The sequence below is a fragment of the Stigmatopora nigra genome, chromosome 6, assembly GCF_051989575.1.
Source record: "Stigmatopora nigra isolate UIUO_SnigA chromosome 6, RoL_Snig_1.1, whole genome shotgun sequence".
NCBI classification, from domain to species: Eukaryota; Metazoa; Chordata; class Actinopteri; order Syngnathiformes; family Syngnathidae; genus Stigmatopora; species Stigmatopora nigra.
In genome coordinates this window covers 6,618,094-6,645,039 of record NC_135513.1, presented here as the reverse complement: position 1 = coordinate 6,645,039, position 26,946 = coordinate 6,618,094, and the positions used below count along the sequence as shown (strand labels likewise).

Here is a 26,946-nt window from a genome sequence, read left to right as displayed (position 1 = left end):
AACTGGGTAAAGCATCAGCAATTCTGTGTTGATTGGGACTCGTGTTTATTTTATGGCCTGTTTTTCAATAAATCGATGGAAATTGCACAGTTGGGGGGATTACAGTCCATTTTCACGAGTTGTGTTCTGCGAAAGTAAATTTGCTATCTATTGTGAAGCTTTGCTTTGTAAGTACTAATTGTGCTGAAACACAATTAAATTATTCTAGTTACTTTTAACAAGCATGAAATGATCCTTAACTTTGGACATTCACTTTTGTCACACTCAAGCTGTTTGGGCTTGACATCTATTTCTGATACATTTTCTCTGTACTGAATGGGAAAGTGTTGATCAATAATATGTAGTATGTAAAATAATCAAAAATCACCATGCTTCTCGCCCACATGCTTTGTGCAGTGTGAAGTCTTACAATGTGTCTGGGTGATGGTAAATAAGAGCTAATTGGGTCCAATTTTACGACACGCAAAGAAGGGGCCTCTTGCTAAATGTGAATTAACATTCACACAATTACAATTATTAGAGAGCAATAATACCTTTTAAGCCTTTGAATCACCATTGGTAATTTTTGATTAGCAACGAACATTCAGTTTGTACCACCAGACTCCACTTTAGACGGTGAGGAGAGCAAATAGCAGCTGTCAGCAAGGTTAAAAAGGTGAAGGAGAAGAAAAATCAGTAATATTTGTAAACCAGTCTTTCTGCCGTCAGCGCTCACGGTGCTGATGCAACATCCCGTCAACCCTCCGCCCCCTACTTTAGCCAAAGATCCCTCTCTGTGTTTCCCCTCTTCTCCTCTCCTCACCACTGTGTGTTGCCTGATTGACACGTTCTGCGATCTAATTGGCAAGTGTGTACCGACATTATTCTCCACGGGACGGGCCTAAGGCAAGAAAGCTGATGGGGGGGGGGGGGGGGGGTAAGAACATGTGTCCAGTGACACCTATTTGATCAGGGAAGAGCACCACCTCTCTGCCCTCCTTTAAAAGCACTACAAAAAGCCTTTTGTCACTTGAATGTGTTGATGTCAGGATTAAAAAAAACATGAACTCACATTATTGGATTTCCAACGTGCATTTTAAACAGACGCCACATTGTTATTCAAGGGTGTACGCTCTTGTTTTTTTTCTGTTTTCTCACACAGGCGCTGTCTCCTTACAAATGCGTGACACAAAAGAGGACGATGGTGAAGAACCAGAAGAGGGCCTCTCGGCTCTACACTCGACCACGGGTATTCTTGGGTGTATAATACAGATGTGGATGTTATTGCTTGAGAATACGCGTAGTCGAGTGGAGGCTTTGCATCCCAAGGACGATCAGCATCAAAAGATACATTCATCGGTAAGTTTGAAAATGCAAGCATTCCAAATTCTGGCCAAATTCGCTCGACTAAATGCAGTTTTCTCCAACAATTTACCATTCCAGAATTATGAAGTGTATCCCTCTTAGCACCTGCAAGAGGAAATGAGTTTGCTTGCGTCCCCTACAAGTGGCGCCGATGGCGACGACCTCCTGCACCATGCTAACACTAAGCTCAGGTCCCTAAAGGCATTATTAGTTCAGGGAGATGAACATTCCAGTCACACGTTCATTACAAACGTTTTTCTACTCAGCCACTTGTGCCCTCCAGTAGAGAAAGAGATAATCTTATTGCTAGTGAGCGGCTATAATGGTTAGTCTCCGCCTAAATTTTCTAGGATTCGGCAAAATGCTCGATTTCATAGACAGATGATGAGTTTATTTTTTTTACGCCAACGTTGGATAAATCCCATCATAAAGTGATGTATTGCACGCCTACGATTAGTTTTCCATTAGTCTGTTACTCGTTCTTTTCTTTATTACATCACTCCATTTTTAAATGATAATATAGTAGCAATTATTAATGCATAAGTTCCATTTAAAATCTATACTTTCTATAAAAATGAATGATACCGCACCGTATCATTTTTTATGAATTCTGGATGGGCTTAATGACTTCAAACTTAACTTTTTGGAGCAAAAGTACATTATTCTGTACCAGTAAAGTGCTTAAAATACACATTCATGACTCAGAAAATCCATAATAAAAGCTATAAAATAAAATGTTAAATTGGAAAATACAATAATTGCAATGTTAAAACATCAATGTAATAAATTGATGCACGAATGCCTTTTAATACGCTATAAAAATGAAAATAAATTAATTCAGCATTGTTGCGCTTTGTAATCCAGGTGCACTTTAAAGACTGAAAATCAGATTTTATAGCAAAGTTTATAATGATTCCAAGATTGGGGTCTAACCAAGTTTGTTTTACAGTTGTTTCACACTTTTGCGTCATATTTCAGTTAAAGATGCAAGTTACTTTTGGGCATTTGGCAAAGTGCATCATAATTATTCTTTGTGGATTTCTTTTGAAAAGTTTAAAACCATCGTTTTTTTTACATTTTATTTTAACCAACCACTTTAAAATAATGGATTCCTGCTTTTAATCATCTACACTTTTTAATACTCTATACTTTAATGATCGCTAAATATTACTGATGTTGTCGGCAGGTTTTTGGAAAAGATTTCCAATACCATATGGCTCAAACTACCTCAATAAATAATAAAACAAAAAGAATGGATCAAATATATATTAAAAAAAAGTCTGTTTACTCTATAGTAATCCTTGATTGATTTTAAGACAAATGATAAAAAGATGAATGCATGAAAGTGCCATTCTTCTGCCTCAATTTCTTTTCTTTACACACCACCTAAAGGGTGAGAAATCGCAAGCATGCTAATGTTACAGTGATTAATTACTGTATATAAATTCTGCGTGTGAACCGTCGTTAATAATATTAAAATGTTGCTTTAAACTGCCTGTGCAGTTAATAAAGGTTTTTACGAGGATGATAGCTTCATCCTGGATTATTTCAAATTCATTTATTTCCCATGGGAAAAAAATGTTCATGAATCCAAATAAATCCAAAGAAAGAGTGAGTGACAAACACTATAATCTTATTACGGATGAGTAGATTTTGACATGACTTTTTTTGCACAAACCATTCTAATTTATTTTAAAAAAGTTCCTTAAACCTAATGAATATTTGAACACAACTTTAACCATTCCCACTATACAGTTAATAAAGATTTTATCATGGCAGCAGTTTGATTCTGGCTCTTTTCCATAATAGGAAAAGTGTTTATAAATTTCAAAAAATCAGAGAGGCTGACCAGCATACCAAAGGCACTCTTTAAATTTGAATATTGGTTTATTTTCCATACTGATTTTAGTGAATACTCAAGCCTCGGATAGATTTTGTATTTGATCTTTTTTTTTTTGTATTAGGGATGATTAATTTAATTAATTCATTGTGCAGCTTGAAGATGGAGCCCGGCAGTTGTAGTTCATTTTGAAGTTGTTTTTTCCAGGAATTAATTTAGCCTACCAGTAAATTTCGAGATGTTTTTGATAACCAGCTAATTTTGGGAGCACATTATGGTAAAATACCATGACCCCTGCTTGAGTTTGGATTCTATACCCACTTCTGATTTAAGTTCAATAGAATAAAATTTTCCATAGGTGTAATTGAACTTTGTGAAAATTATTTGTCTTTTCATTGATGTCTAGAGGTCTACTTGCCAATAGAGAAATAAGAGATTGATTTTGTGTCTCTGTTACTATTTTTAGCCAGAATGATGGATGCTTATGTCTTTTATTGATCAAGTCAAGGTGCGGGTTGTCGCCCATGTTGATTAATCAGGAGGCCGCCACCCTATTGGAAGATGTTTGAGCTTCATTAGCATTGTTGCTAAGACTTATAAATAAGCGATCTTCCCCACACAGTCGCATATTCAGCAATATATTAGCATCTGTGTGTGTGTGTGTGTGTGTGTGTGTTATAAATGGCATTCAAATCACTTATTGTTGCATAAATCTTAACCACTGCGTGAACATGTCACACATTTTGTTGCCGCAGAATGCAATTAAGGCTTTTTAATAAGAATTTCCATTCCTACTTGTTGATTGGGCGGCACTTTTCTTTCAATTTGTCTATGTGAATGTGTGTGTGTGCACACTAAGCAACAAAATGACAATTGTGAGCACAGCTCCAGGTGCCTAGCAACCACATTGCTGTTTCCTTGGCAACTGTTGCTTCGCAATCAGTGTGGGTGATTGGCAGACTTGACAACGTACACCGAGTGACCCCTGACCTTACGTGCTGAATGAGAGCATAAAGAGCAAAAGAGAAAGGTGGGAGGGGGGAAGGGCGGCCATGCACACAAATGTTCTTATAAGTACACACAACCATATACACACAGCGGAGAGGCTAAATGATAATCATTCTCCATTGCCATCGTCCTCCAGTGTTTCATAAGGTGTCGTCAATAGCGCTCCAGCTAGGCACAGTTATAAAATACACTAGCGCACACTACATACACAAGTGACCGTTCTATCTCTCAATAATTGTCACAGGCAACATCTGTTACCACCCCCAGCTAACATGGAAATTATTGATCATTCATATTTTCATACTAATTCTAATATGTTCTGTACTCCCTGAAATCTTGCACAGCAAAATTAGTTGGCAATAGGTACTAAGAGAAAGGACAATGGTTAAAACATGTTTAAATCTAATATTTAAAAAAGATAAATACCCAAGCATAACCTCAGATATTATATTAAAATATTGCAAATAGAATCCCCAAATTGAGTAAATAGCGCGTCGACCTCACAGCTCTGGGTTCTTGGGTTCAAATCCAGGTCGGTCCACCTGTGTGGGTTTCCTCTGGGTACTGGGTTTCCTCCCACATTACAAAAACATGCATGGTAGTCTGATTGGACACTCTAAATTGAGTGTGAGTGTGAATGATTGTTTGTCTCCTTGTGCCCTCTGATTGGCTGGCCACCAATTCAGGGTGTCCCCCGTCTCTGGTCCAGAGTAAGCTGGGATAGGCTCCAGCACCCCAGAAAACCTCAGAAAATGATTGACTGATTGACAGAATCAGTAAATTCCTTATCTTTTATACAGTGCTGAATATCCACATGAAGAATCTGGGTAAGAATCTCATATTTATTCTATAGTGTGTCTTTTGAAGCTAATTTTAGTCGAGAAAAGTCCAATGATTTTCCATAATACTGTAGTTGCCCGGGATAGGCGCCAGCATTCTTGCAACCCCTTTGAGAATAAGCAATACGGAAAACGAATGAATCAATAACTCGACCAACAATTTCACTCTGATTGGTTTATTACTAATTGATGAATATGAACTCTTTCAAATTGCTGTAATACTGTTTCACAAGCAAAGACTTTTCCATGGATGCTAAAGAATTCATTACAGGGAAAAACAATACCTAATATAAATAACCTCAATGTAAAATACAGCTGCTCAAAGTATTTAAGTACGCAGATATATAATTTCTTCCAGACAAAGCCACAACTCACAGCACAGTATTTTTGCAAGATGTTTTTAATAGTTTAACACCATTATATTAAAGTGAAAGGCATTTTAAAATGAAAGCAGTAATTTCCCAACATAATCCACAGTGATCGGCAGATATATTTAAGACAATAACTGCACACGCAAAAAGAAAGTAATTCTGGCCATAACGGTGACATTTTCCTCCAGGGCTACTGATTGGCCGATTCACAAGCGTCAATCCAATCACTGTACACGTCGACTGGCTCCGACAGATCTATGTAGGGAACGGTAAATTAAGGAGAACAACTTTGTTGCATGTCATTTAGTTATAAATGAAGTTGACTTTGGAAATCAAAAAGTAAAAAATGAAAAAAGGGATCGATAAGCACATCAATGATAGATATAAAGTACCAACTAGTACTTTCAAATTGCGTTTCCATTAAGCATCATTAAAAAATATTGGCCAAAACAACAATAGATGACAATTTAAATAAAGACAAAAAACGGATTTTACACAGACATACGTTAGAAATGCATAGGTAATAAAATGCCCCTTTTCTAAATTACAGTAAATGTACTATATATGACTGAAGTCATAATATTTGAAAGTGTTATATTTGATACTCGTTACAAAAGTGCTGACAACAGCTTATAACCTGCCGACTGTGGCTTTTTTCCAGAAAGCCTTTTTGGAAAACTTGATGTCATTCTAAATGTTGTTTTTTTTCTGCATTCTCGCACTTAACACCATATATGTTTTAAGACCATTGTTAATATTCCTAACAAAAATATCACACGCCAATGTCTTTCTACAGCTGTTACACTTCACATTCTCCCTAACCCCCAGACGCTGATCACGCCATAGCATCAATTCCCTCCAATCCTACATCAGCTGTCTGGGCACGTAGGAGAGAGGCGCCAAATCCTCAATTAAGAGTGGTAAGAAGACCCAAAAAAAATAAAAAAAATTCATCAGCGGTTAAACACCGGGGCCAGAAGATTACGCTGAGAGCTTCCAGTGAATGGACGCTGTGGTAAAGCTAATGGAAGTGTCCCCAATTTATTGATAACAGACTTGACAGGACAATCCACACGTGTATATTTTAATGAAAAACCATTTCAGACCTGAAAACAAAGCTTTCCTCTAGGACTACTGTACTGTTTGACAATTTGTCGCCCTTCGTTACGCTTTCAAAGAGCGATGTAGTAAACCAACTCATTCATTTTTCAAATCAAATACGTTGCGGTCGGTATCCAGTGAGCACCAATGCGTAGAGAATCAAATTTGAAACCTTGATGATTTAGAATTGCTCCATTTAACTAACAAAAGATGTGTAACCAGACTTTATTAGTAGGAGAAAGCATGCAATTCCTATGCAATATGTCATATAGCCTAATATGGTTAATTTTTCATTAAAGCTTGATATGGGAAAACAGCATTATTGAGTTATTTTATATACTGACTACATTAACACTAATGCAAAAAGATTTGTATTACATGAGTCTTGTACTACCCGAGTCTCCGCAAATGCTATTCCCTGATGTAGAAGAAATGTAGTGATAAATTTGTTATATATAAAAGTGTCTGCAATGTAGAAAAAAAGCGTTTTTATGGTCTCCTGATTTGAGAATCAAAACTAGAATCTCAGACCTGTGAGGCAAGTGAGCTAACTGGCCACTGTGTAAAGAAAAGGACAAAATGTAGAGCAAAAAAACGGACTGGGAATGACAGATGCTCTCGGTATTTAGCCGAGCCTGGGTCCATTTCAAAATGGGTATTAATGACGTCACGAGAAAAGGCGGAAAATCTCTGATACTCACCCTTGCCGACATTGATAAAATAGCCCCCTATTACCAAGTCTTATATTAGTTTTACTTTACTATTTCACATCTAAATCATCCCTCATCATTATTCATCATTTCAATGAAATTCTGTGGGTTCTTTTTCAATGTATTGAACTCTATTGAACAAGATTATTTCTGTTGTGATGCATATGATAAAGGTGTGTCTCTTTGATGTGTAATACTACATTCTTTATGTCTCTATTATCAAAGAGGAATGGTATTGAAAAGGATACAAGTAATGTGCGTCTGGAACTCCTCCAAACAGACAGTACATGATATGATTCCAGTATTTCTGGTCCTCTCCCTGTCGTGTGAGGGAAAGAAATGTTGTTGTTTTTTTAAATCCATTAGAAATAAAGACTTTAAAGAAAAGAATATTTACATTTTGACGTCACATGACTTTTCGTGATTGCAGAAGGGGCAAGTGAACTGAGTAGCCAGATCTCCAGTCATCTTCTTCTTAGTAGGAGGTTTTCGTTTGGACTTTCTGCGCCCCATCGATCAAAATGGTTTGGTGCTGTTCTGTGGAGAGTACAAATGATAAATCGAAAGAATGAGCGATTAGAACCAATACATTGAGATTACTCCATCGATCCCCAAAACGGTTGTAAAATGGGAGGACACCATGAGCAAGATACAGCCCCAAAACGGTAAAACACGTTAAGATTGCAACGCAATTGTCGATTAGGAATCAAAGACACAACTTGTGATTAGTACGTGTTTTAAAATAAACGAAATAATGTACATTTTAAAAAGCTAATGTTTACCTTTGTTTGGAGAGCTCCACGTTTCAAAATAAGGAAAACAACTTCCGCGAAACCGGCGTATGCAGGTGAGTGATTGGATGAGAGCGATTTGCTGCACGGCCATTCATTGGCTCGTACGCACGACCGTCACGGCGAGGGGCTGTGGTGATGACGCGTTAGGCCCACGTGTTGACGTTAGGTTAGAAGCTGCAAGTATGCTCAGGTTGAAACTACATCTTTGTTTTTAAGTGAATAAGAATGCTTAATCGACATAATTGACATATTTCAGAATAAGTTTATTTCAGATAAAATATCATTACACAGACAAAGGTAAGTCAAACAAGCATACACTTACAAAAGCTCCCTGAAAATGAGTAATTTGGAAAATATAGTATATTGTTTTTATTGTCGTGTGTGCGGGTTATTTTGTTCCTTACAGATCCCTCTGGGGCAAAGACTGCTAAAGTGACAGATCAGATGTAAAAAAATAAATAAATAAAGACCCCGAGTGATAGTTGTTTACTGTTTGAGTGCTTATTCGATTAGACAACACATTGGGATTAATTGAAACATACGTATGGGGCAATAAATGTGAAGGGCATTTTCCGAAATCATGAAAGCATTGTATTTTTTTTTCACAGGAGGGATGTCACAGATGTCGAGATTGAAGGTGGTGGGGTTGGGAGCAATCGCCCTTACTCTGAGTGTAGAACTCCTATGGAGGCTCCTGCGTCTTCTTAAACCTCGGACAATTCTGAATGAAGTCCTCTTCTTCCCGTCCGAGGTCGTCTGCGTGAAGCACTTCTTCTCGCCTTCTTCCCTCAAGTGAGTGACTTTGTTGTGTGGGAATGACAAAGCTGCCTTGCTCATGATGGATCTATACTGTATGTACTCAAAAAATTTCATCAGAACTTAAGGTCATTACATCAAATAACTATGAATTGAAGCTCTGTACATGAAGATGAGTTGAGGATAATCTAGAAGAAAATCATTTAGAGCTGAAGATCATGAACTAGGAACAGTCTCTATTTGTGTGTATTTCCAGCTCCTGTGTTTGCCCTTTACCCCATGGTGTGGAGACATCCTTCACTCGTCTTCTCAGTTTACTCCTGTCAGCTTCCTCCTCGCTGGATTTGTGTCTGTTTTCTTTTTCCAACATGGAACTGAGCAGGGCTGTTGTCTACTTGTACAAAAGGAAGGTGACTGTCAGAGTCCTTGTGGACAAGCAGTACTCTGTCATCACTGGCTCCCAGGTGGGTGCCCTCCGCAATGCCGGTAAGTATTACTACGTCTTAATTTAAGAATCATTTTGGGGTAACGTTGTGGGTTTTTATTTTTGGTTCATTTTACATAGAAAGGGGTCAATGAAGTTCAATCTATCGTATTCCATAAAGTACCTCCTGAGGTGGGACTTTAAGGCACTCAAGTGTGCCAAAGCACCCAGGTTGTTAATCACTAACATAGTTTTAAATGATTAAATGGAGATATGGATGTATATTATTTAATTTCGGATAATTGGGCCTTGTAATACGGTAGCCTGTGTGGATGTGAGTCTGATCCCGTTTCGTATCTCTTCCCAAAATTTTCAGTGATTGAGCAAAATCATCATAAACGTGAGGTTGAGGGAGAAGTTAAAATGGACAAAGAAACACCAGAATCATAAATGAGCATAGAAATTCAATCAATCATGCAGCATACATATAAAAGTTACTTGCCAATGTACACTTCAGAGAATGCAGTATAATCCCAATGACACTACATAAAACCATTCCACGCACATGGTCGCCCTTTACTGAATCAGCCTGATCTGAGCAGTGCTGCAGTTGGCCTTCATCCAATGTGATAAATAGTTGTATTTCAGGCTCTCTTGTGCCAGACAAGTGAGCCAGCCACACGGACTGCTTCGCAATAGAGCCAGCCTTGCCGGAGGCGCCCTGCAAACTAGCATTTTACCTGATTACTTTTCCCCAATGCACTCTTTTCTTTGTTGGTAAGGTCAAAGGTTGTTTTACATTTTCATGGAGATTTTGTGCACCAGGCACTGTGGAAGACTGGTTAGCATATCTGCCTCACAGTTTCGAATTTTGCTTCTATTCTATTCCACCTGGGTTTTTCTGGATGTTTTGTTTTACTCTTGCATCCCTATAACATACTAGGCAATTTGAATGCTCTAATTTGTCTCTAGGTATTTGTGCTTTTTTCTAGTCGAAATACTCATATACACAGTATACATGTGTATATGTGTGTAATAAAGTGCAAGTTTATTCAAATGATATCTCTTGGGTGTGGAGCTTCAGTCAAATTAATTGTATGTAGTGAGATCAATATCACCATTTCACTTTCTTTTTCCAACTTTGTTCTCCCTGATTGTTTCCAAAGCAGAGCAGTTTATCGATAATGCATTGAAATCCTGTCATTCCTCACTATCCTCCTCCTCCACAGGGATCTGTGTGCGCAGTGTAGGCGGCTATGTGCACATGCATCACAAGTTCGCCCTGGTGGATGGCCAGCGCCTCATCACAGGCTCCCTCAACTGGACGCTGGCAGCGGTGCAGAGTAACGCAGAGAACCTCCTCGTCACGGATGAGCCGCGGCTGGTCCAGCCCTTTATCAGAGAGTTCTCCAGGTTATGGTGGGAAAATGATCCGTCTCTCAACAGACCCTCCAGTGACCAAAATGGGCCTCACTGCAAATAGTCATCCAAACCCACTGCGTTCAATGCTCACTTTCATGATATTTATGGCTCTGACGGCCCAGGACCAGGCGGCTTGCGGACCGTTAGTGGTCCACAGCCCGGCGGTTGGGGACCCCACTAGTGTTTATCAGAAAAACTGGAATAATTATACAATTTTCCATATAGAAAAACTTGTTCTATATGCAAACTTGTATAACCTTATTCCAGTTTTTCTTTGAAAAAGTAAGATACGTGTTTGTAATCTTAGTTCAATAGAAGTTAATTATTTTTTATGTGGTTAAAAAAAGAGCAATGATTAGATTTTTAAAAGCAAGTGCTAGTGTTGTATTGTAGCAGCAGCTCTCCCTCTCAATTGTTTTTGGGATCATTTTGAAAAGATGTTTTTTATTAAGAGTGCAACTGTGTGTTTTACAGGCAGTCTCAATGCCAATTAAAAACTAAATTGGTTTTCAGCATGTCAACTACATCCTCTGCTCCACAGCTGTCATTTTTCCTCCCTAGTGGTCTTCTAGCTCAATCTAGATGACTAAAAAGGCCTCACACACTACAACAACAACCGTGAGGGCCCAGCAGTTTATCGTTGAACGTGATCTGCTATGAAAATGCTTCACATGTTTGCATGACTGCTTGCTTCAGTCTTTTCAAGTGTGATAAATGAAAATGTCAAAATAAGGAATCAGCTGCCCCATTGCGTAAGCGCCGATTTGACTATGCGGTCATGTGTTTGTGTTTGTGTTTTCCAGTTGTTTAGTTGCGCCAAGACGAACCGCTTTGCCGGAACCGTGTTTGCGTCCACTTTCAAAATAAATACTTCCTAAATGACATTGGATAGCCTTTATTATGAATTATCTTCATTTAAGAGACAGGTAATCCATGTATTTTATTTAAGTAAATGGTCATTTCTAAGCTTTATGACATTTGGTAAAATGTTTAAGCGGCCATTAGATGAGACTTATTCCAACACACTATCAAAGTATAATTTATATTTTAATTTTATGCAAGATTCTACCTCCAATCACATTCTGATAAATCAGCAGAATAAACCAGGAACAGTTAGCGTATTTTCTAGCTGTTAAGAGCAGTATAATATCAAATGACACGATTATTTAAAACAAATTGAATTAAACCATGCATTATCACATTAAACTTCACAAAAATCTGAATGTTTGTGAAGTAACTCTTGGGATGAAAACCTTGTCTGTCTGTGTGAAATCCTTTAGTTACTAGATTTCAATTCATCCAACCAAATTACTCATCACTTTTATTCCAACACTTATTTTGTGTTTTAAATCACATATGCGTTTACTAATACGTCTTAAAAACGATGTCTGAATTTCAGTGGTGATCTTACTTCCAAAAGCAAGACCGGAAACGCTCCAACCCCACAGCCGTACTTGACCGCATCGCACGCTGGTTGTCCGGGTTTGTGAACACATGCGCGGATCCGGGAACGACAGAGACGCACACGGATTCCCTACCAGAAGTCGGAAAACGACGCGAGACGGAGGGAGTAAAACCCAAGGTACTGACGGCGTACTAAAAAGAAAAATGCTTGTTGCACATGGAAAACAATGCTCAAGTTGATCAACTTTTATCATGTTAAAATGCGCGTGGATGATTGACTTCTACGTCAACAGGTGCCATTTCCCCATATAACTGCGGGCCAAGCGCGCACATGCAGACTTCTTACCACACGTCAACATTTTGTGATAATTGTCGAAAAACTCAAGTCCCACGAGCGATATCTGGCCTTCATTGTTATGGGGCCTGCAAAAACTGATCAATTAAAAAAGGAAAAAACTAAATTCCTCTTGAAAGTGGACTTTTTATTATTTATTAAGTTATCCAACACATTTGGGGACGATACATGTATGACATATTTTTTTAAAGTTCCCACTCAGTCTATACAAAATGTCAGTTTATGTTCAAACTTGAGATGCAACCTAAGCCATTAGAACACACTTTTTAGTGTTTAAACTGCCTAACAATTCACAATTTATTGTTGCAACTTGCCTGCTTCATCATTTTCTAAATCATACACTAATTATGTAAAAAGGATTCCAAATACTGGAGTTTCTTTTAAAATAAAATTAAACCGCCAACCCACTTTTGCCTAGAGCTGGTAATAATTGAACAAAACTTGACTTATGATAAAAGTGCCTAGCGGTTTCCATATTCTCTCAATGATCTTCCTGCAATATCCACAAAGTCACCTTGGTCTCCTCAAAGTTTTGACTCGGTATAAAGCAGTCAAGCGTCTCCAAGGGACGCCATTTCAGGTGTGGTCTTGGAGCTCACAGCGATCTTATTGGTTTCCCGGTGGTCCAGGTGGATAGGTGGCATTGGTTGTATAGGGACGGTGAAACATCTTTCTGTCCTCTCCCTGAAAGCTATTTGGTGGTGACATAGATGATCCGGGGAACCACCCTGGGTTCCAGGGCTGGAGACGTCTTATCCTCCAGAGTTCTGGGTTTTGGGGGCGTGCCACCCACCTGGCAGCTGCCAGAATAGTGTTTCTTTGTTATTTGGATAACTAAAACACACTCAGAGTGGGTTCGGGCCTGACTAAATACAAGTAGGCACATTCAGGTAAATGAGATGATTACGGATTATCAATCAAGTAGCAAATAATTGTTTTTGTCAATTTATCAACTCTCACAGGTGATTTCTTAATACTGAATTCTCCATCTCACATGGCCGACATTGCCGCCCTGCCCTATAGCATCTTTATTTATCCTTCCTATCTTCCTTCTTATTATACCAATTTCCACCCCTACACACCGCATGTCCACTGGTGAATACAATTAGATAATGATAGCGTCGCTACGTTTCAAAGGCAGCATGTGCCTTCTTTGTTTCTTCTTCTCTTGTTCCTGCTGTGCTTCTATTATCTTCTCAGTCCCTCAAAATTCCTCACTGTTTGCTGCTCTCTCCTAATGAAGACGGCGTACAGTACGTGGCCCCAGAGGAACGACAATAACGACAATGTGACCCCTGAACCAAATCTTCTACAAATTCAGTTTCTCCCCACTAATTTGGACAAGGTATTGACTTCTGTTAGTGTGTGCCGCGGTCTGAATAAGTGTGTTGCTGAGCCTGTTCCTCTTTAAGTTGGCTGGAGCGGTAATGCTGATCAGGCCTCCAGAGATGGAGAGCAAGAAAGGTGGGCGAATGCGAGGATGACTGCATGCTTCAGCATCCCTGATGATGCTACCGGATGGTGAATGGCTGAAGATGAACGAGTGGGTGATGATGGATGAGACGTGTTGGGCTAAGCATCGACCGGCGCCTTAACTTTGGAGAAATGACCAACTGGAGTCTCCAGTGACGGATAGGAAAGAATCGGAGGGAGAAGGGAGTGGGCAGGGCGCTGGCCAGGTCATGATTCATGTCTGTGCTGTGACAAGCCAAGATGGAGTGTTTTTAAAGCAACACTTCCATTTAGCATTTACTCAGCTATTACCCAAGGGGATAGATTTCTGACAGCTGAGCGTTAACTTGAATCGCCTAGCAGCTGGGATCCTTTACCGTGACATCACTGGCCTTTTCACACTCCCCTCACATGTCACAAGAAAGCCAAGAGACAAGAGTAGTATAACAGTTTTAGTTTTCATGTCATTCTTCCCAACAGACAAGTTATCTGACAGAAGATTGTCTGGATTCAATCAATGTTGACATACCGCTGCTTAAAAGGGAATAAGTCAAGGATGACCACATTATTGAATATATCAACGGGTGTCAGAACTAGTTAAGGTAGAATGATTGTATCTTTTTGTTACATAACTAAATAGATGCTCACAAGACAAAGCTAAAAACAAATTTTAGCCTTTTTGTGTGAGACACTATTCAGGACAAATTTTGGCTTGAGCCATGCAGACTTAAAGCTAACTGAAAAGCAAGTAAGCAGACCTGAAGGGTGATTGGACGGAATAATTGCCCTGATCTGGATGGACTCTTTCCCCCAAATGAGCATTTTTGCAAGTAGTTTACACAGTTATTTTGTGCTTTATTTTTTTTCATTTATTTGTAAATGCAATATTTTATATGATATTTCTGTGAATTGATATGTACACTTAAGATTTGAACAGGCAATAGATTGACTTGCCCACAAATGGCAAATTGGTTATGATTTTTTTATATATATACAATTTTGTGGACCACATAGTGGTAATAAACCAACACCACCCAGGCATGTCCAGTTCAGCTAAATAATTGTTCATCAAAAACAAACAAAAGGAGATAAATTACTAAATGTCAAAGATGTCAAGAATATATAGCTCTGAATTTCACGGGAAAAGAAAGGTAACGCCTTTCTTTACAAACAGCTTTTGATACCATGTTTGGACTATTGCTACAGTCCACTGCATACATCCTTCAGCTGTATCCTGATAAAGCTCTGCCCCGATAAACATATTTCTTCTTCATCTCTAACGTCCACAGATGGCATCAGCCAAGGAATCGGGACCGGGCCGAGAGGATAAAGACCCGGCCGACCAAAACTTCGACTACATGTTCAAGCTACTCATCATTGGGAATAGCAGCGTGGGGAAGACGTCATTCCTCTTCCGTTACACGGACGATTCCTTCTCGTCGGCATTTGTCAGCACGGTGGGCATCGACTTTAAAGTAAAGACCATCTACAGAAATGACAAGCGTATCAAGCTGCAGATCTGGGTGAGGCATATCAAGCATCTTCTTTCAACCTTTTTGTGCTACTACTAAATCTAGTATGTGCATGATGTTATTTACAGTTTTGCGAAAACCTGATTATAGAAGCTTCTTGTCCTTATGGTTGGAGCATAAAAATGGTGACACTCCAATGATGCTGGAAGAACTATAGGAGCATTCTTTTCCAATAAATCAGCTCCCAGAAAATGCAAAGAAAGAAATCCCAGTGCCCAATACTCCATGTTTTGTCAATAGCGTATATTAATTACAAAAATCCCAATATAGAGACTTGGTATTGCTAATGCATCCATGTTTTAATTTTATTTTTGTTGATTATTTGCAAAATTCCTCACCATGGAAAGCTGCCTGGGTTGCTTAAATGCCTGCGCACAGAGCACTTAGTCTTATTTATGTATTTTATTTGTCTTTACATTAGCTAACCTTTATGTTCACACCCCTGGCGCTTTACTGAAGTTATCATCTCGCTATGAATATTTAAAAGAAACCTGAAGCAATGTAATGTAGGCGCCAGATCTCCCCAATGTATTGTGAGATGCACACTTGCAATTCACTCGTTTGGCAGTAAAAGACAATAAAAATTGAAATACAAACTTGAAAAATCAATAAAAACATAGCCTCCTAATGTATATTTAACTTGATACAAGTTTCTCAACACATTAGTTGATAAGTTTAGTCAGAAAAAATTACCGCTTCATATAGAAATGTAAAATGAAACCCTCCAAAAAAATAAAGCATCCATGTTTTTGGAATGGGAGGAAACCCAAGTATCTGTAGTAAACCCACATAAGCCCAGGGAGAACATGCAAACTCCACGCTATGAAAACTCACCTGCTATCTAACCCTCGACCCCAGAACTGCAAAGCCGACACGCTTACCACCCGGAAGCCAGACCGCCTCCATTTGGAACAATTCGAGCCAATAATACGCGCCGGTGCACAGTTAATCTTGTTTCTACTGTGCGACTAATATAAATAACCCAACAGGGAAAACAGGCTTTGACAGATAATAAATCAATAAAATTGTTAGGGGAAAAAAGTATATCCTCTCAAATGCCCTGGCTATAACCTGACTTAAAGCCAATAAGAAACTGAGGTTAAAAGGTTCTACTGTGTAGCCGGTGGTTTTAAAGCCATTGTCGCACATTTTCCCCTCAGTTCGGTCTGGCATCCGCCCGGCTGCCGTGCTTTTGGCATCAAGTCATTTCTTACGCGACCGCGTTAATGCTAGTTGATGTTTAACACGCTCCCCAGACAGTACACTTCATGAAATATGCATGGCTTTGAGAGGGTGGGGGGCGCCTGTGCTTACGATGCAGCCCGACACCCACCAGGACAAAACTCGACTCAGTCACAGCACTCCTGTGAGATGAAAGCAATACATCGTCTTGGTTGTTTTCCCCCTCCCCCGCTAGTTGGAATGCATTCTGCTCACATCAGGAGCAATGATCAAATTCGGCTACAATGGCTTTCACGGGACCACTGAAACCATTGATTTTTTTTTGTTCCATTCCGCACTGTAACATTACCATTACTTTTCATAATGGAACCTCATATTAAATTCATCCGTTTAAATGTGCTGCGCCTTCACGTGAAGTGTTCTATGAAGATTCAAGTTCCTCGGCAGACTCCACATAAAGGAGACAAATGACGCACCTTCACTACTTAGTGTTGCGCTCTGGGGGAAAAAATGCAGGCTGTATCCTGGTGCGCTTTGGGTGGTGCAACATTGTCTCCTGTTTGATGGGAGTTACTTCTGTCCAAAGTCAATAATTTACTCCTCCTTATGGCAATTGCCTTGGCTACCATGTCTTGTTTTGCTTTGCTTGCCAACTTTCTTTTGGGAATTTGTATTACTTATTTGCGTGAGAATGTGAAACTATTCCTAGAGAACTTCACTTGATCAAACTAAGCCCATAATAGTAATCACTCTTCCTGTATCACATTACTGTATATATATACATATTTCCCTTTCATTATGCTTTCGTTGGCTAGTGCGACTTATAGTCCAGTGCGACTTTATAGTCTGAAAATATGGTAACTTTAAAATGGTGACACATTATTTTCTTTAGCCCCTGATTTGGGAAGCAATGACATTGCCCTGAAAGTTCGTTGGAGACTTTAAACAGGTTTATTCCGAAGTAAAAATTGGATGTTTTACAATGGTAACTACATTGGATTGTGGCAAATGCACCAATCTGCGATACCTAATTTTAATTTTACACTGCAGAGGTTGGCCTTTGGCAAGGGAACATCTCTCTTGCTAATGTGTGATCCTAATCAAGAAGAGTACTAATGAAGTGAATGCAAGTTCTACATAGTTCTTCAATTTCTACTCTACTTTCAGTAAAACCCCTTTGTTTTTCCAGGACACAGCAGGTCAAGAACGCTACCGCACCATCACCACAGCCTACTACAGAGGAGCCATGGGATTTCTCCTTATATATGACATCACAAGCCAGGAGTCCTTTGTGGCAGTCCAAGACTGGTGATAATTTTCTTCTTATTACGTTCTAGGGCGACGTCATTGCGACAGGAACAGAAACAAGTGTTTTTTGTTTTCCCAGGGGAACACAGATCAAGACCTACTCATGGGACAATCATACCTGTCAACCTCGAACCATTTGTGATCTTACCAAATTTTGTTTTCGCCCTTACATATATGTATAAATACATGGAAAATCTTACCACTTTACTCTTTTGTAAAAAATCACGAACAACAAGTAGAAAATGTATGTTTATGTGTTTATTGCTTTCAAAGTTCCAAAATGAAACGAAATGTTTATCATGATCTTTTTTTTTTAGCCAATCAGAGGCGCCGGTACATATTATATGTACCGGCGCCTCTGATTGGCTAAAAAAAAAAGATCATGATAAACATTTCGTTTCATTTTCGTTTCAAGTGATATATGATATATCACTTGGCAGACATGCGTTTCCGGGAAGAAACAATGGCGGATGGTGAAAAATGGCTAGAAAGTGCCTTAATTTATTTTTTTTTCTCAAAATCACCGTTTAGCGTACCATTTTCATGTGTACAGCGTACCAATATAAAAATGGGCTTTCAGTTGTACCAATTACGGCGAGAACGTACCAGTTGACAGGTATGGACAATGCCGAAGTGGTGCTTGTTGGAAATAAATTGGACATGGAGGCAGAAAGGAAGGTCCCCACTGAAGATGCACAGAGACTCGCTACAGAACTAGGTTAGTGCGGAAGAACTTCCCAACTTACTGACAGTCTGATGCTCACTGTGCAGAGTTTGTATGTTCTCCCCAGACTTGTGTGGGTTATCTCCGGGTACTCCGGTTTGCTCCCACATCCCAAAAACATCCATGGTAGGCTGATTGGACATTCGAAATTGCCCCTAGGTATGAGTATGCTTGGTCTTTCTGCTTGTGCCCTGCCATTGGCTGGCCACTGATTCAGGGTGTCCTTTGCCTGGTGCACATAGTTAGCTGGGATAGGCTCCAGCACCCCCTGCAACCATTGTGAGGATAAGCCGTTGGGAAAAAGAATATGAATGAAATAGCGAACTGCTCCAAAGGGTTATTTTGCTATTCTGTGATTACTTTTTCGCTTAGTTGGCTAATCAGCTTTCATAAATCTCTTATCTAATGTTAAAATACTCTGTCTTAAATGTGCATTGGAATCAAAACATATGCACTGAGGAAAGTTGGACTATTAGTACTATATTATATATTAGGAAACAGATTTATTCTTTCTTTTGTTTTGTACTTCACTACATTTTGCTTGACGTCATCTATATTTTAACAAATTCGGACCCATCAAGCCCTAAAGGGCAGTTTTGATTAGGTTTTGCTTAATTGCACAGCCCGAGTTAACAGTATTTCAATACTTGCAGCGAAGCACACATTTCTAGTCTTGGCAACTCATTTACTCTTCAGACACTGCACACAGTGAGCCAAAGACCAGATTAAAACCAGATTATGCATTCCTTAAACTTTTCCTGCTCCTAATAGGATTCCAGTTCTTTGAGGCCAGCGCCAAAGAAAGCATCAACGTGAAGCAGGTTTTTGAAACGATAGTGGACGTCATCTGCGATAAGATGAACGAAAGCATCAACGGCGACTCCTCTCCGTTGGCCAATCATAAGGCAGCTGGCCTGAAGGACACTCCTCGCGGCATCCAGGGGGGTTGCGCATGCTGATGCCGACACTCGCACACAATACTATGCTTTTCAAGATGTTTTCCGTCAATCAGGCTTTCAATATATCACACAACCTCAACCAAAACCATTGAATATGACTGTTACACTGAAATGCCAAAGAGCTGCTTTAGAACATGTGCCTTTTTGTCCTACTGCTCCTCATTGGTCACTTTTGGAGTCTGTGAATGTAGGCACCTGTTGCAAGCAGACATGAATCAAACCTTAAAGCAGCAAGGGCCACAGTACTCTGTGTTATGCTACCCTCTTGTGGGCTTCATACAAGTTGCATTATCATCTCTTATGGTACTGGGGAGGGCCACTCACTGTTGAAATGATAATTGTTTTGATTTTTTTCTTGAGTAAAATGTTAAAGGCAAAATCATGTGCTTTTTTATCTTTAAATTGGGGAAATTAAAGGCAATTAGTAGCCTATCTGATGCTTTATTTGGAATAAAATGTATCTGATCATATACTGTTTTGGTATTTATTCTTTTCTCAATAGAGATATTTACTACCAAAAACACAGAGCTTATAAAATTTGACCTTGATACTGTCCTGTTCGTTTTAATGTGGCATTATATTAACCACTTTCCAATGTAGTGTATCATATGTACCTGACTGATTTATTTTTTTTGTCCTAGATATTGAAGTGACCTTGGTGACGAGCACTGATAAGAAATTTTAGGTAAGTCAATATTTCTATTTTAATTGTATATCCTCCCTAAATGCATGTGATTGTGTTGTAAATCTTTCCATGTCTGAAGGGACTTTGACCCGGGTGGAAATAATGCTTATCAGAGGAGCAAAAAAAAAGAAAAAAAAAGTCAGTGACGTTTAGGGCATGAACTCCCTTCTCCACCCTTATCTGCTTTATATGTGTGTGAAACTGGAGAGAAGTACTACACGGAAACTGGTCTACACACTCCTGCTTGATCAACAAAAGTAACTGCAGCCCAGGTAAGAACACTCTTATGTTACTTTGACATTGCTGAAAGGTGGAAATGCGTTGACTATTTGGTGTTCAGTTAAAAAAATATTTTAAAAAATAATTGTTGATATACTGTGATTAGTTAACATTACACTTTTGTTGGTTGTAATATTTGGAAACAACTGAAGTAATAGTAATGCATTGAATTGTGTTTCTAAGTATGACCGCAACTAAAAAAAAATGATTAAAAAAGATTTTTGAAATATAACCAAAAGTAACATGTCAAAAGAGAAATATCAAATTATGATTTTTTTTTCTTATTCAACCCCCACAAAGTATAAAATTTCATAGGCAAAATTCAGATTTTCATTTGACTGTAATTTCTATTAGAAAAGTTTTTGAAAACTCGCTACACAAGGCTCACAACCCATTTTGAGCATGCAAAATTATATTTACTGTAAAACTTGAATTTCACTTTCTTAATTGAACAAAAAGTACATCCTTCATTGTAATTGATTGAGTTCCACTTATAAATATATCAGTAAAATAACAATAGTGTTGCTATTATAGCAAAGATATACACATTACTCCTTAAAAATGAGTCTTGCGACAGTGTTTGCCTAAATTTGGATGCAAGCAGGGATAGATTCTCGTTCAGTGACAGGTGTGGATGTGAGTGTGAATGGATGTGTCCTGTGACTGACTGATGACCAATCCAAGGTGTACAGTCTGCGTTCTGGCCAAAGTATGTTGGAATAGGCTCCATCAGCCCATGAGAATAAAAGAAAGTGTTATTTTATAGTATTCATTATTTGGAATGAAATAAAAATTCTAAATATTACCAATATTTTTTGAATTAATTTTGAAATTATGTTTGAAATAAAACTACTCTTCATCATTATTATTATTATTGATAATGCTAGTTATCACGTTGTCTTTTTAGTAGTAAAACATTGTTTTTCATCAGTTCTGCCTTCAAACAAATTTCCTTGCTAACGACATGGAAAATATTATACTGTGCCTCCGGAAACAATTTTGCCAAGTAGGTTGCTTATGTCATTGCCGATAAGTATGGTTGTAAAAGACAAACACTATAAACTTTTTTATGTCAGGATTAGAGGCTAACAAAGATGTCTTAAGGTCTGGAGCAAGGAGTGTTTTATTATAACGACTGTGCTACCTGCACTGTGACCACTGACTATTATTTGTCATTAATTGCACATGTTATCGAAGGCCAGTTAGATAAGTGACGCCAAATAATCAAAAGAAATACTTCTATGACATAATCTGTCAACTTTTATCAGAGCCTCTTTTATCTTGGTGAACATTCTGAAGTGGGATAGTGTATTTTCCGGACTATAACTCGCACCCTTTTTTCATTCTTTGGTGGGTCCTGTGATTAATACCAATGTTAAAATACTAGTGAAGAAAAAGTCCCCAACGTTGATACTTTGGCTGGTTAATAGTTAACATAACCAACTATGAGTCATGCAAATTAAGTGCCATGTCGTTTACTTCAAGCAGGGATACCAGACTGAAACCAGCTGATTTAGTTTACTGATTGACAAAAAAGGGCTTTGAATTGTGAGGCAAGATTGTTAACTACTAGTGCACAATTTACTTTATTTAACCAAATTTGAATGTATTTGAACATGTAGTCATGGAATTTCTAGATTAAGTACAAGTTTTCAAAAAAAATTTGCCTGCTTTTTTCTGCCCTTCAACAGAACAAAAACCTCAGCCAAAATGTGTTGCTCAGGATTTCTCAAAATGATGATGTTCATCTTCAATGGCGCCATCTTTGTAAGTTGAATATAGATCTTTGAGTGTTTAACATTGCAGAAGACATTTTTTGTTTATTTCAGTTGTAGAAGATATTTTCTCACTGATTTAAATTAATTTAAAATTGTCCTTTTATTTATTTATATATTAATTAATTTATTTATATATGTATTTACTTATTTATTAAGTTATTTATGTTTACAATGTCTTTTGCTGTGTCTGTATTCTCACCCTCTTGCTACTGCGGCAATTTCCCAAATACAGGATGAATAAAGTTATCTAATCTAATCAACAAAACAGCTCCAAAAAGTAGCTAATCTAAACTATGATAAACTGGGTGAATTCTGACAAAGTATAGTTATCACTTTGATTAAAAATCAAATTAATAAACTTGACCATGGAAATGAAGAATCCCACATAGACTCGAGCTGTTTCTTTTGACTAATTCGGACCCTGCTTCCTCAGTTAGCCGGTGCTGCCATTCTGGGAGTTGGCATCTGGGTGAAGGTAGACAGCAACTCTTTCATGGGAATCTTGGACAATGTGGAGGATCTCCCGCCGGAGGTGTCCCAGGTGGCCAGCGTGGCCTATCTGCTCATCGTCGTTGGTGCTGTGCTGCTCGTCATCGGCTTCCTAGGATGCTGTGGTGCCGTCAGGGAGAGCAGGTGCATGCTGTTGACGGTGAGCATCCACAGCCGGCTTATTACCTGACACATATGTATATATATATATATATATATTTATATGTGTACGTATATATTTAGTTAAAGGAAAATTTCTCTAAAATTCTGACTTGAAGGTCTTGTAAGTTAGAAGGACACTCCCCCATTTATATAGGATGACGTTTAAACATTATGAATGAACAGATGGGAGTTTTCCTAAGTCAAAGGGAGTGTAATAAGGAACTAAAAGTCACTTTTTTTTCGGTTGGGCAATTTCCTTTTTCGGGTGGTGACTTCCTCGTTCTTAAAAGAGAACATATGGTTTTATTAGACATTAAAAATTAAGAAAAAAAATAGGAAAATCCTCTAACTCAGTCGTTTATATTAGTCGCTTATCCTTGTAAAACAAAATGTAGGTCAGATCATTAATGGAATTAGTTGTCATTTTGATATCTGTTGGAGTGAGTGAGCGCTCAGTGAAATTGATGATTTCCACTCCATTTCCATGATCTTCTTTCAGTTCTTCTGTATCGTGCTGGTCATATTCCTCGTCGAGGTCGCTGGTGCAGTGGTCCTGCTTGTTTTCAAGGATTTGGTATGTAGAAATGCTGCATTCGCAACCGCACAGCACACGGAAGATGTTTCAAGGACTTATACGTGGTCACCAGGCGGAGGATGTCTTTGAAAGTCTTGAGGACGAAGTCCGCAAAGGCATCAGTGGCAGCTTCGGCAGTGATGAGAGCCTGACAACACTTTGGATGACCACCATGCAAGGGGTAGGACTCAAAAGTTCCTGTAGAATAGTCTTCTTTTCCGTCTTCTGCACTTTTGCATAAAATAGCAAAACGTTTGCTTACAAGTGTAAGTCTTTGTTTAGATTGGATTCTCTAGCATTTTGCAGAATCTGGTATTTAATGGTAAAAACTTACTGGAACAATTGAATATTTGGAATATTTCTTAATATTAGGTATCGTAAAGTTAACATTTGGATTGTTTTATGTCTTGGGGTAATGTTTACAATTTCTTTTGGAAATGTAATGGTGTAAAAGTGAAAACTGCTGCACATGTATTTTTTTTAATCACATCATAGAACTATTCAACATGCTTGATTATTGTTTATTAATGTTTTCTTCACAGTTGCATTGCTGTGGATACAGAAACTACACCGATTTCGATGGCTCTCCCTTTCAAGCAGAAATTGGGGGCTTCTTTTATCCACCCCAGTGTTGCAATGGGACGTCGGTCGGCGATACCTGCAGCCGATCGTCAGCGGAACTTGCCGCTCACCTGCAGGTACGTCAGCAGTTGCTTTTTTGGTCACATTTTGTGTCTTTTATTATTATTATTATTATTTTTTTTTTTTTGCGGCTTAAATGTGTCATCTATCTGCCAGTTGGTGGACGGCTGTTTCAAGAAGTTACTGGAGCTCATCGAGGAAAATGCTGTAATAATTGCAGGTGTTGCTCTTGGAATCGCCGCTCTGGAGGTACTAAGAATGCTCACAAATACTTGTTATGTTCCATTATCTTTTATTTCATTTACATAGTCATTCATCTCAAGATTTTGTAAGCAATAAATATATTTTCTGAATCATTTAAAACTAAAAAATGTTGGCAAAACAAGCAGGCAATGCAAGAAATTTTGCTTGCGCAAGGCTGTCTGTTGATTCAAATGATGGCAACCAATCAAATGGATTGATATTCCTTCTGTCCTTTTTAGCTTTGTGTCCCCCAAAACTCGCCTGTTGGGTTGCATTCTCTTAATAAATCAAGTAATACATATAAACAACCACAATGAGATTATATAGAAGTCCTATGCAACCCTTTTTTTTTTCAAATTTACAACTCATGTCTAAGCATCTGAATAGGACATGTTAAGAAATATATGCAGTGAAATACTGTATTAAATAATGATATTTTTATATAAATGCTAATAATTTAAGTAAAAAAAAATGCAATAATTGCATTTATAATTAATAATAATAATTTTGACTGTGGCCCTTGTTTGCAGATTGCCGCCATGGTGGTTTCGATGATTCTCTACAAGGAGATTGGTGCCAAAGCATGATGAACGCTATTTATTTAATAAATGCAAATGAGAAATTAGCCTGTGAAATGTTTCCAATTAGTAAAAGACTCTTTGCCACAAGCTGACATAAAACTGTTGTCAGTATATTGTTCAATTCAGTAGCAATAGCAGCCATTAGAACATGTCTGTTCTTACCAGTGTCACATTGATTGACACAGTGATTTATTTATGTTTGCCACGTACATGCAAAATTATTGAGCCTGATGTTAAAGGAAAATACTGTCACACATCCTTGTATAAGTTTATTATTTTTTATATTTACTCACTTGAAGGCAAACATTGATGTTCTGTTTACACAATGACTCTGGTTCTTGTCTCCTGTGATAAAGCTAATAATGATTGTTATTGAATTTATTACAGAATAAACCAACTATATTGTGTTTGTGTTACTGTAGAAACAAAAGTAACAATCATCAGTAAATAAATGATGGAGAATGTCTGTGTTTTATTTTGAGATGCATTTATCACTAGTTCTTAGAGACATTTTGCAGTTTTGTTTGTTTCTCTATTTGTCTTATGATAGTGTTTTTATTTACACTTATAATATTGTAGTCTTTGTTATTTCCATAGATACCACAAGGTGGCAGAGCCCTGTGTGTAGACTATTCAACGTGAGGCCCTGCCAATTTGTGACAGATGCTCGTATGCGGAACTAAAACGGGTAAGTAGGTTCTTATCAAGCACACAAAAAGAATGGCTGCATAGAGAATGCTTTAAGTAATTGACTACTTGATGTCACCACATTCTGTTTACAGCCATCTTTTCCCCTTATTTCTTTTTATTCCCACAGAATTTCCAAAACCAAGACATTCCCTAACACAACAGACAGATGTGACATTAATATTTGGGTTTAAATATTTATAACAGTTTCTTCAAAAGTGTATTCACTTTTTGATCATTTAGGTTCTTATGCTCATTTTAATTGTCTTGCAGCCATTGTGAATATTTATGTAGATTATTGCAAGTGGAACTGTGCTTATTCTTTATAATTTCGTGTAGTCACTCATATTGTGTCTTAGATAGGGTTGCAACAGGACTATTTTCCAATTTTAAATATTAAAACCCACTTTGTTCAGTGCATTTCCACATCAGCAACATTGCAAGCAAATCAATTGCCATATGTATTGATTACTACCTTACAGAAGATGTTCAGTATTTTCTTTATAAAGCCAAAATTTGAGAGTTCTCATACCCGAGCTAATAGGAAAAAGGGAAGAAAGGGCGTGGGTTTCGGTATCCCATTTTGACACTTGTGTCTTAATAGATCACACTCAAGTGTGGCAGGTTCTGGTTTTGGGAGGCCTAGAGTGTCCCAAACACATGTAGGCTAACATGAGAAAGTCAAACACTGCAATTCTTCTAACTTCAATGGTCAGGTTTGTGATCAAGTCACGGCGGGTGGAGCACATTCAGGTCAAAGAAAACAATAATGATGGGACCTTGTGTCACTACTTGTTCTTCTTGTGGGAATCATTGGGCAGGAGGTGACTTGATTGTCACATAAAATCATTATGGCTTTACACCTGAATGGCGTGAGAACATCATCTGAGCTGTGTGACGTTGCACGTTGAGACTTGATCATTTACAAATGGCCTGGTCGCATTCATCCTTTTATTCACTGATTTTTTTTCATCTTCTCTGCTGCTTATCCTCACTAGGGTTGCTAGAGCCTGACATTTTATTGATTAACAATGTATTTTTGGAACTATAGGCTGCTTCTTTTTTCTCTCTTTTTGAATCCTGTGGCTTACTTATAGATTATTATGGTATAAAGAGCTTTATGGTTACTTTCAATCTAGTCTGAGTCTGTTCATAAATTTTAAACAATCTTTTTTGAGTTATTAGGTATGCATTATCCACTGCACATTTCCCTTCATTTCCTAGTATAATAGTATTTGTGAGTGATTAATTTAGTGTAGTTTATACGTGCCAATTTGGCCTGTGGTGCCACTACCAAAGAA

General features: G+C 38.2%; 4 protein-coding genes across 6 annotated transcripts; 3 read left to right on the top strand and 1 right to left on the bottom strand.

Annotated features, from left to right (window-relative positions):
• Positions 1 to 5,413: 5,413 nt before the first annotated feature.
• On the bottom strand, positions 5,414 to 8,157 carry LOC144198469 (transcription elongation factor 1 homolog). 2 transcript variants are annotated; one of them, XM_077719501.1, is made up of 4 exons: positions 7,996 to 8,157; positions 7,611 to 7,745; positions 7,462 to 7,532; positions 5,414 to 5,657 (listed from the first exon to the last, which is right to left on the bottom strand). In XM_077719501.1, exons 2-4 carry the CDS (start codon positions 7,724 to 7,726, stop codon positions 5,593 to 5,595), a joined length of 252 nt encoding a protein of 83 aa, XP_077575627.1. In that variant the 5' UTR covers positions 7,727 to 7,745; positions 7,996 to 8,157; the 3' UTR covers positions 5,414 to 5,592. The 2 variants fall into 2 exon arrangements, with proteins under 2 accessions (XP_077575627.1, XP_077575626.1); XM_077719500.1 differs by having other exon boundaries at positions 7,611 to 7,750; positions 7,996 to 8,151.
• Positions 7,464 to 11,493, top strand: pld6 (phospholipase D family, member 6). Of its 2 annotated transcripts, none has more exons than XM_077719498.1 (4): positions 7,464 to 7,878; positions 8,616 to 8,799; positions 9,020 to 9,249; positions 10,417 to 11,493. In XM_077719498.1, the coding sequence occupies exons 1-4, from the start codon at positions 7,854 to 7,856 to the stop codon at positions 10,668 to 10,670; spliced, it is 693 nt and encodes a 230-aa protein (XP_077575624.1). In that variant the 5' UTR covers positions 7,464 to 7,853; the 3' UTR covers positions 10,671 to 11,493. The 2 variants fall into 2 exon arrangements, with proteins under 2 accessions (XP_077575624.1, XP_077575625.1); XM_077719499.1 differs by lacking the exon at positions 7,464 to 7,878 and adding an exon at positions 8,122 to 8,304.
• A 519-nt stretch (positions 11,494 to 12,012) lies between these two features.
• LOC144198381 (ras-related protein Rab-3D-like) lies at positions 12,013 to 19,995 on the top strand. The gene is made up of 6 exons (XM_077719365.1): positions 12,013 to 12,191; positions 15,110 to 15,343; positions 17,724 to 17,842; positions 17,922 to 17,962; positions 18,477 to 18,560; positions 19,338 to 19,995. Exons 2-6 carry the CDS (start codon positions 15,110 to 15,112, stop codon positions 19,523 to 19,525), a joined length of 666 nt encoding a protein of 221 aa, XP_077575491.1. The 5' UTR covers positions 12,013 to 12,191; the 3' UTR covers positions 19,526 to 19,995.
• Positions 19,996 to 20,315: 320 nt separating this feature from the next.
• Positions 20,316 to 25,424, top strand: tspan34a (tetraspanin 34a). Its single transcript, XM_077719364.1, has 8 exons — positions 20,316 to 20,482; positions 22,181 to 22,256; positions 22,701 to 22,916; positions 23,418 to 23,492; positions 23,566 to 23,673; positions 24,035 to 24,190; positions 24,291 to 24,383; positions 24,908 to 25,424. The coding sequence occupies exons 2-8, from the start codon at positions 22,200 to 22,202 to the stop codon at positions 24,962 to 24,964; spliced, it is 762 nt and encodes a 253-aa protein (XP_077575490.1). The 5' UTR covers positions 20,316 to 20,482; positions 22,181 to 22,199; the 3' UTR covers positions 24,965 to 25,424.
• The last annotated feature ends 1,522 nt before the right edge of the window (positions 25,425 to 26,946 follow it).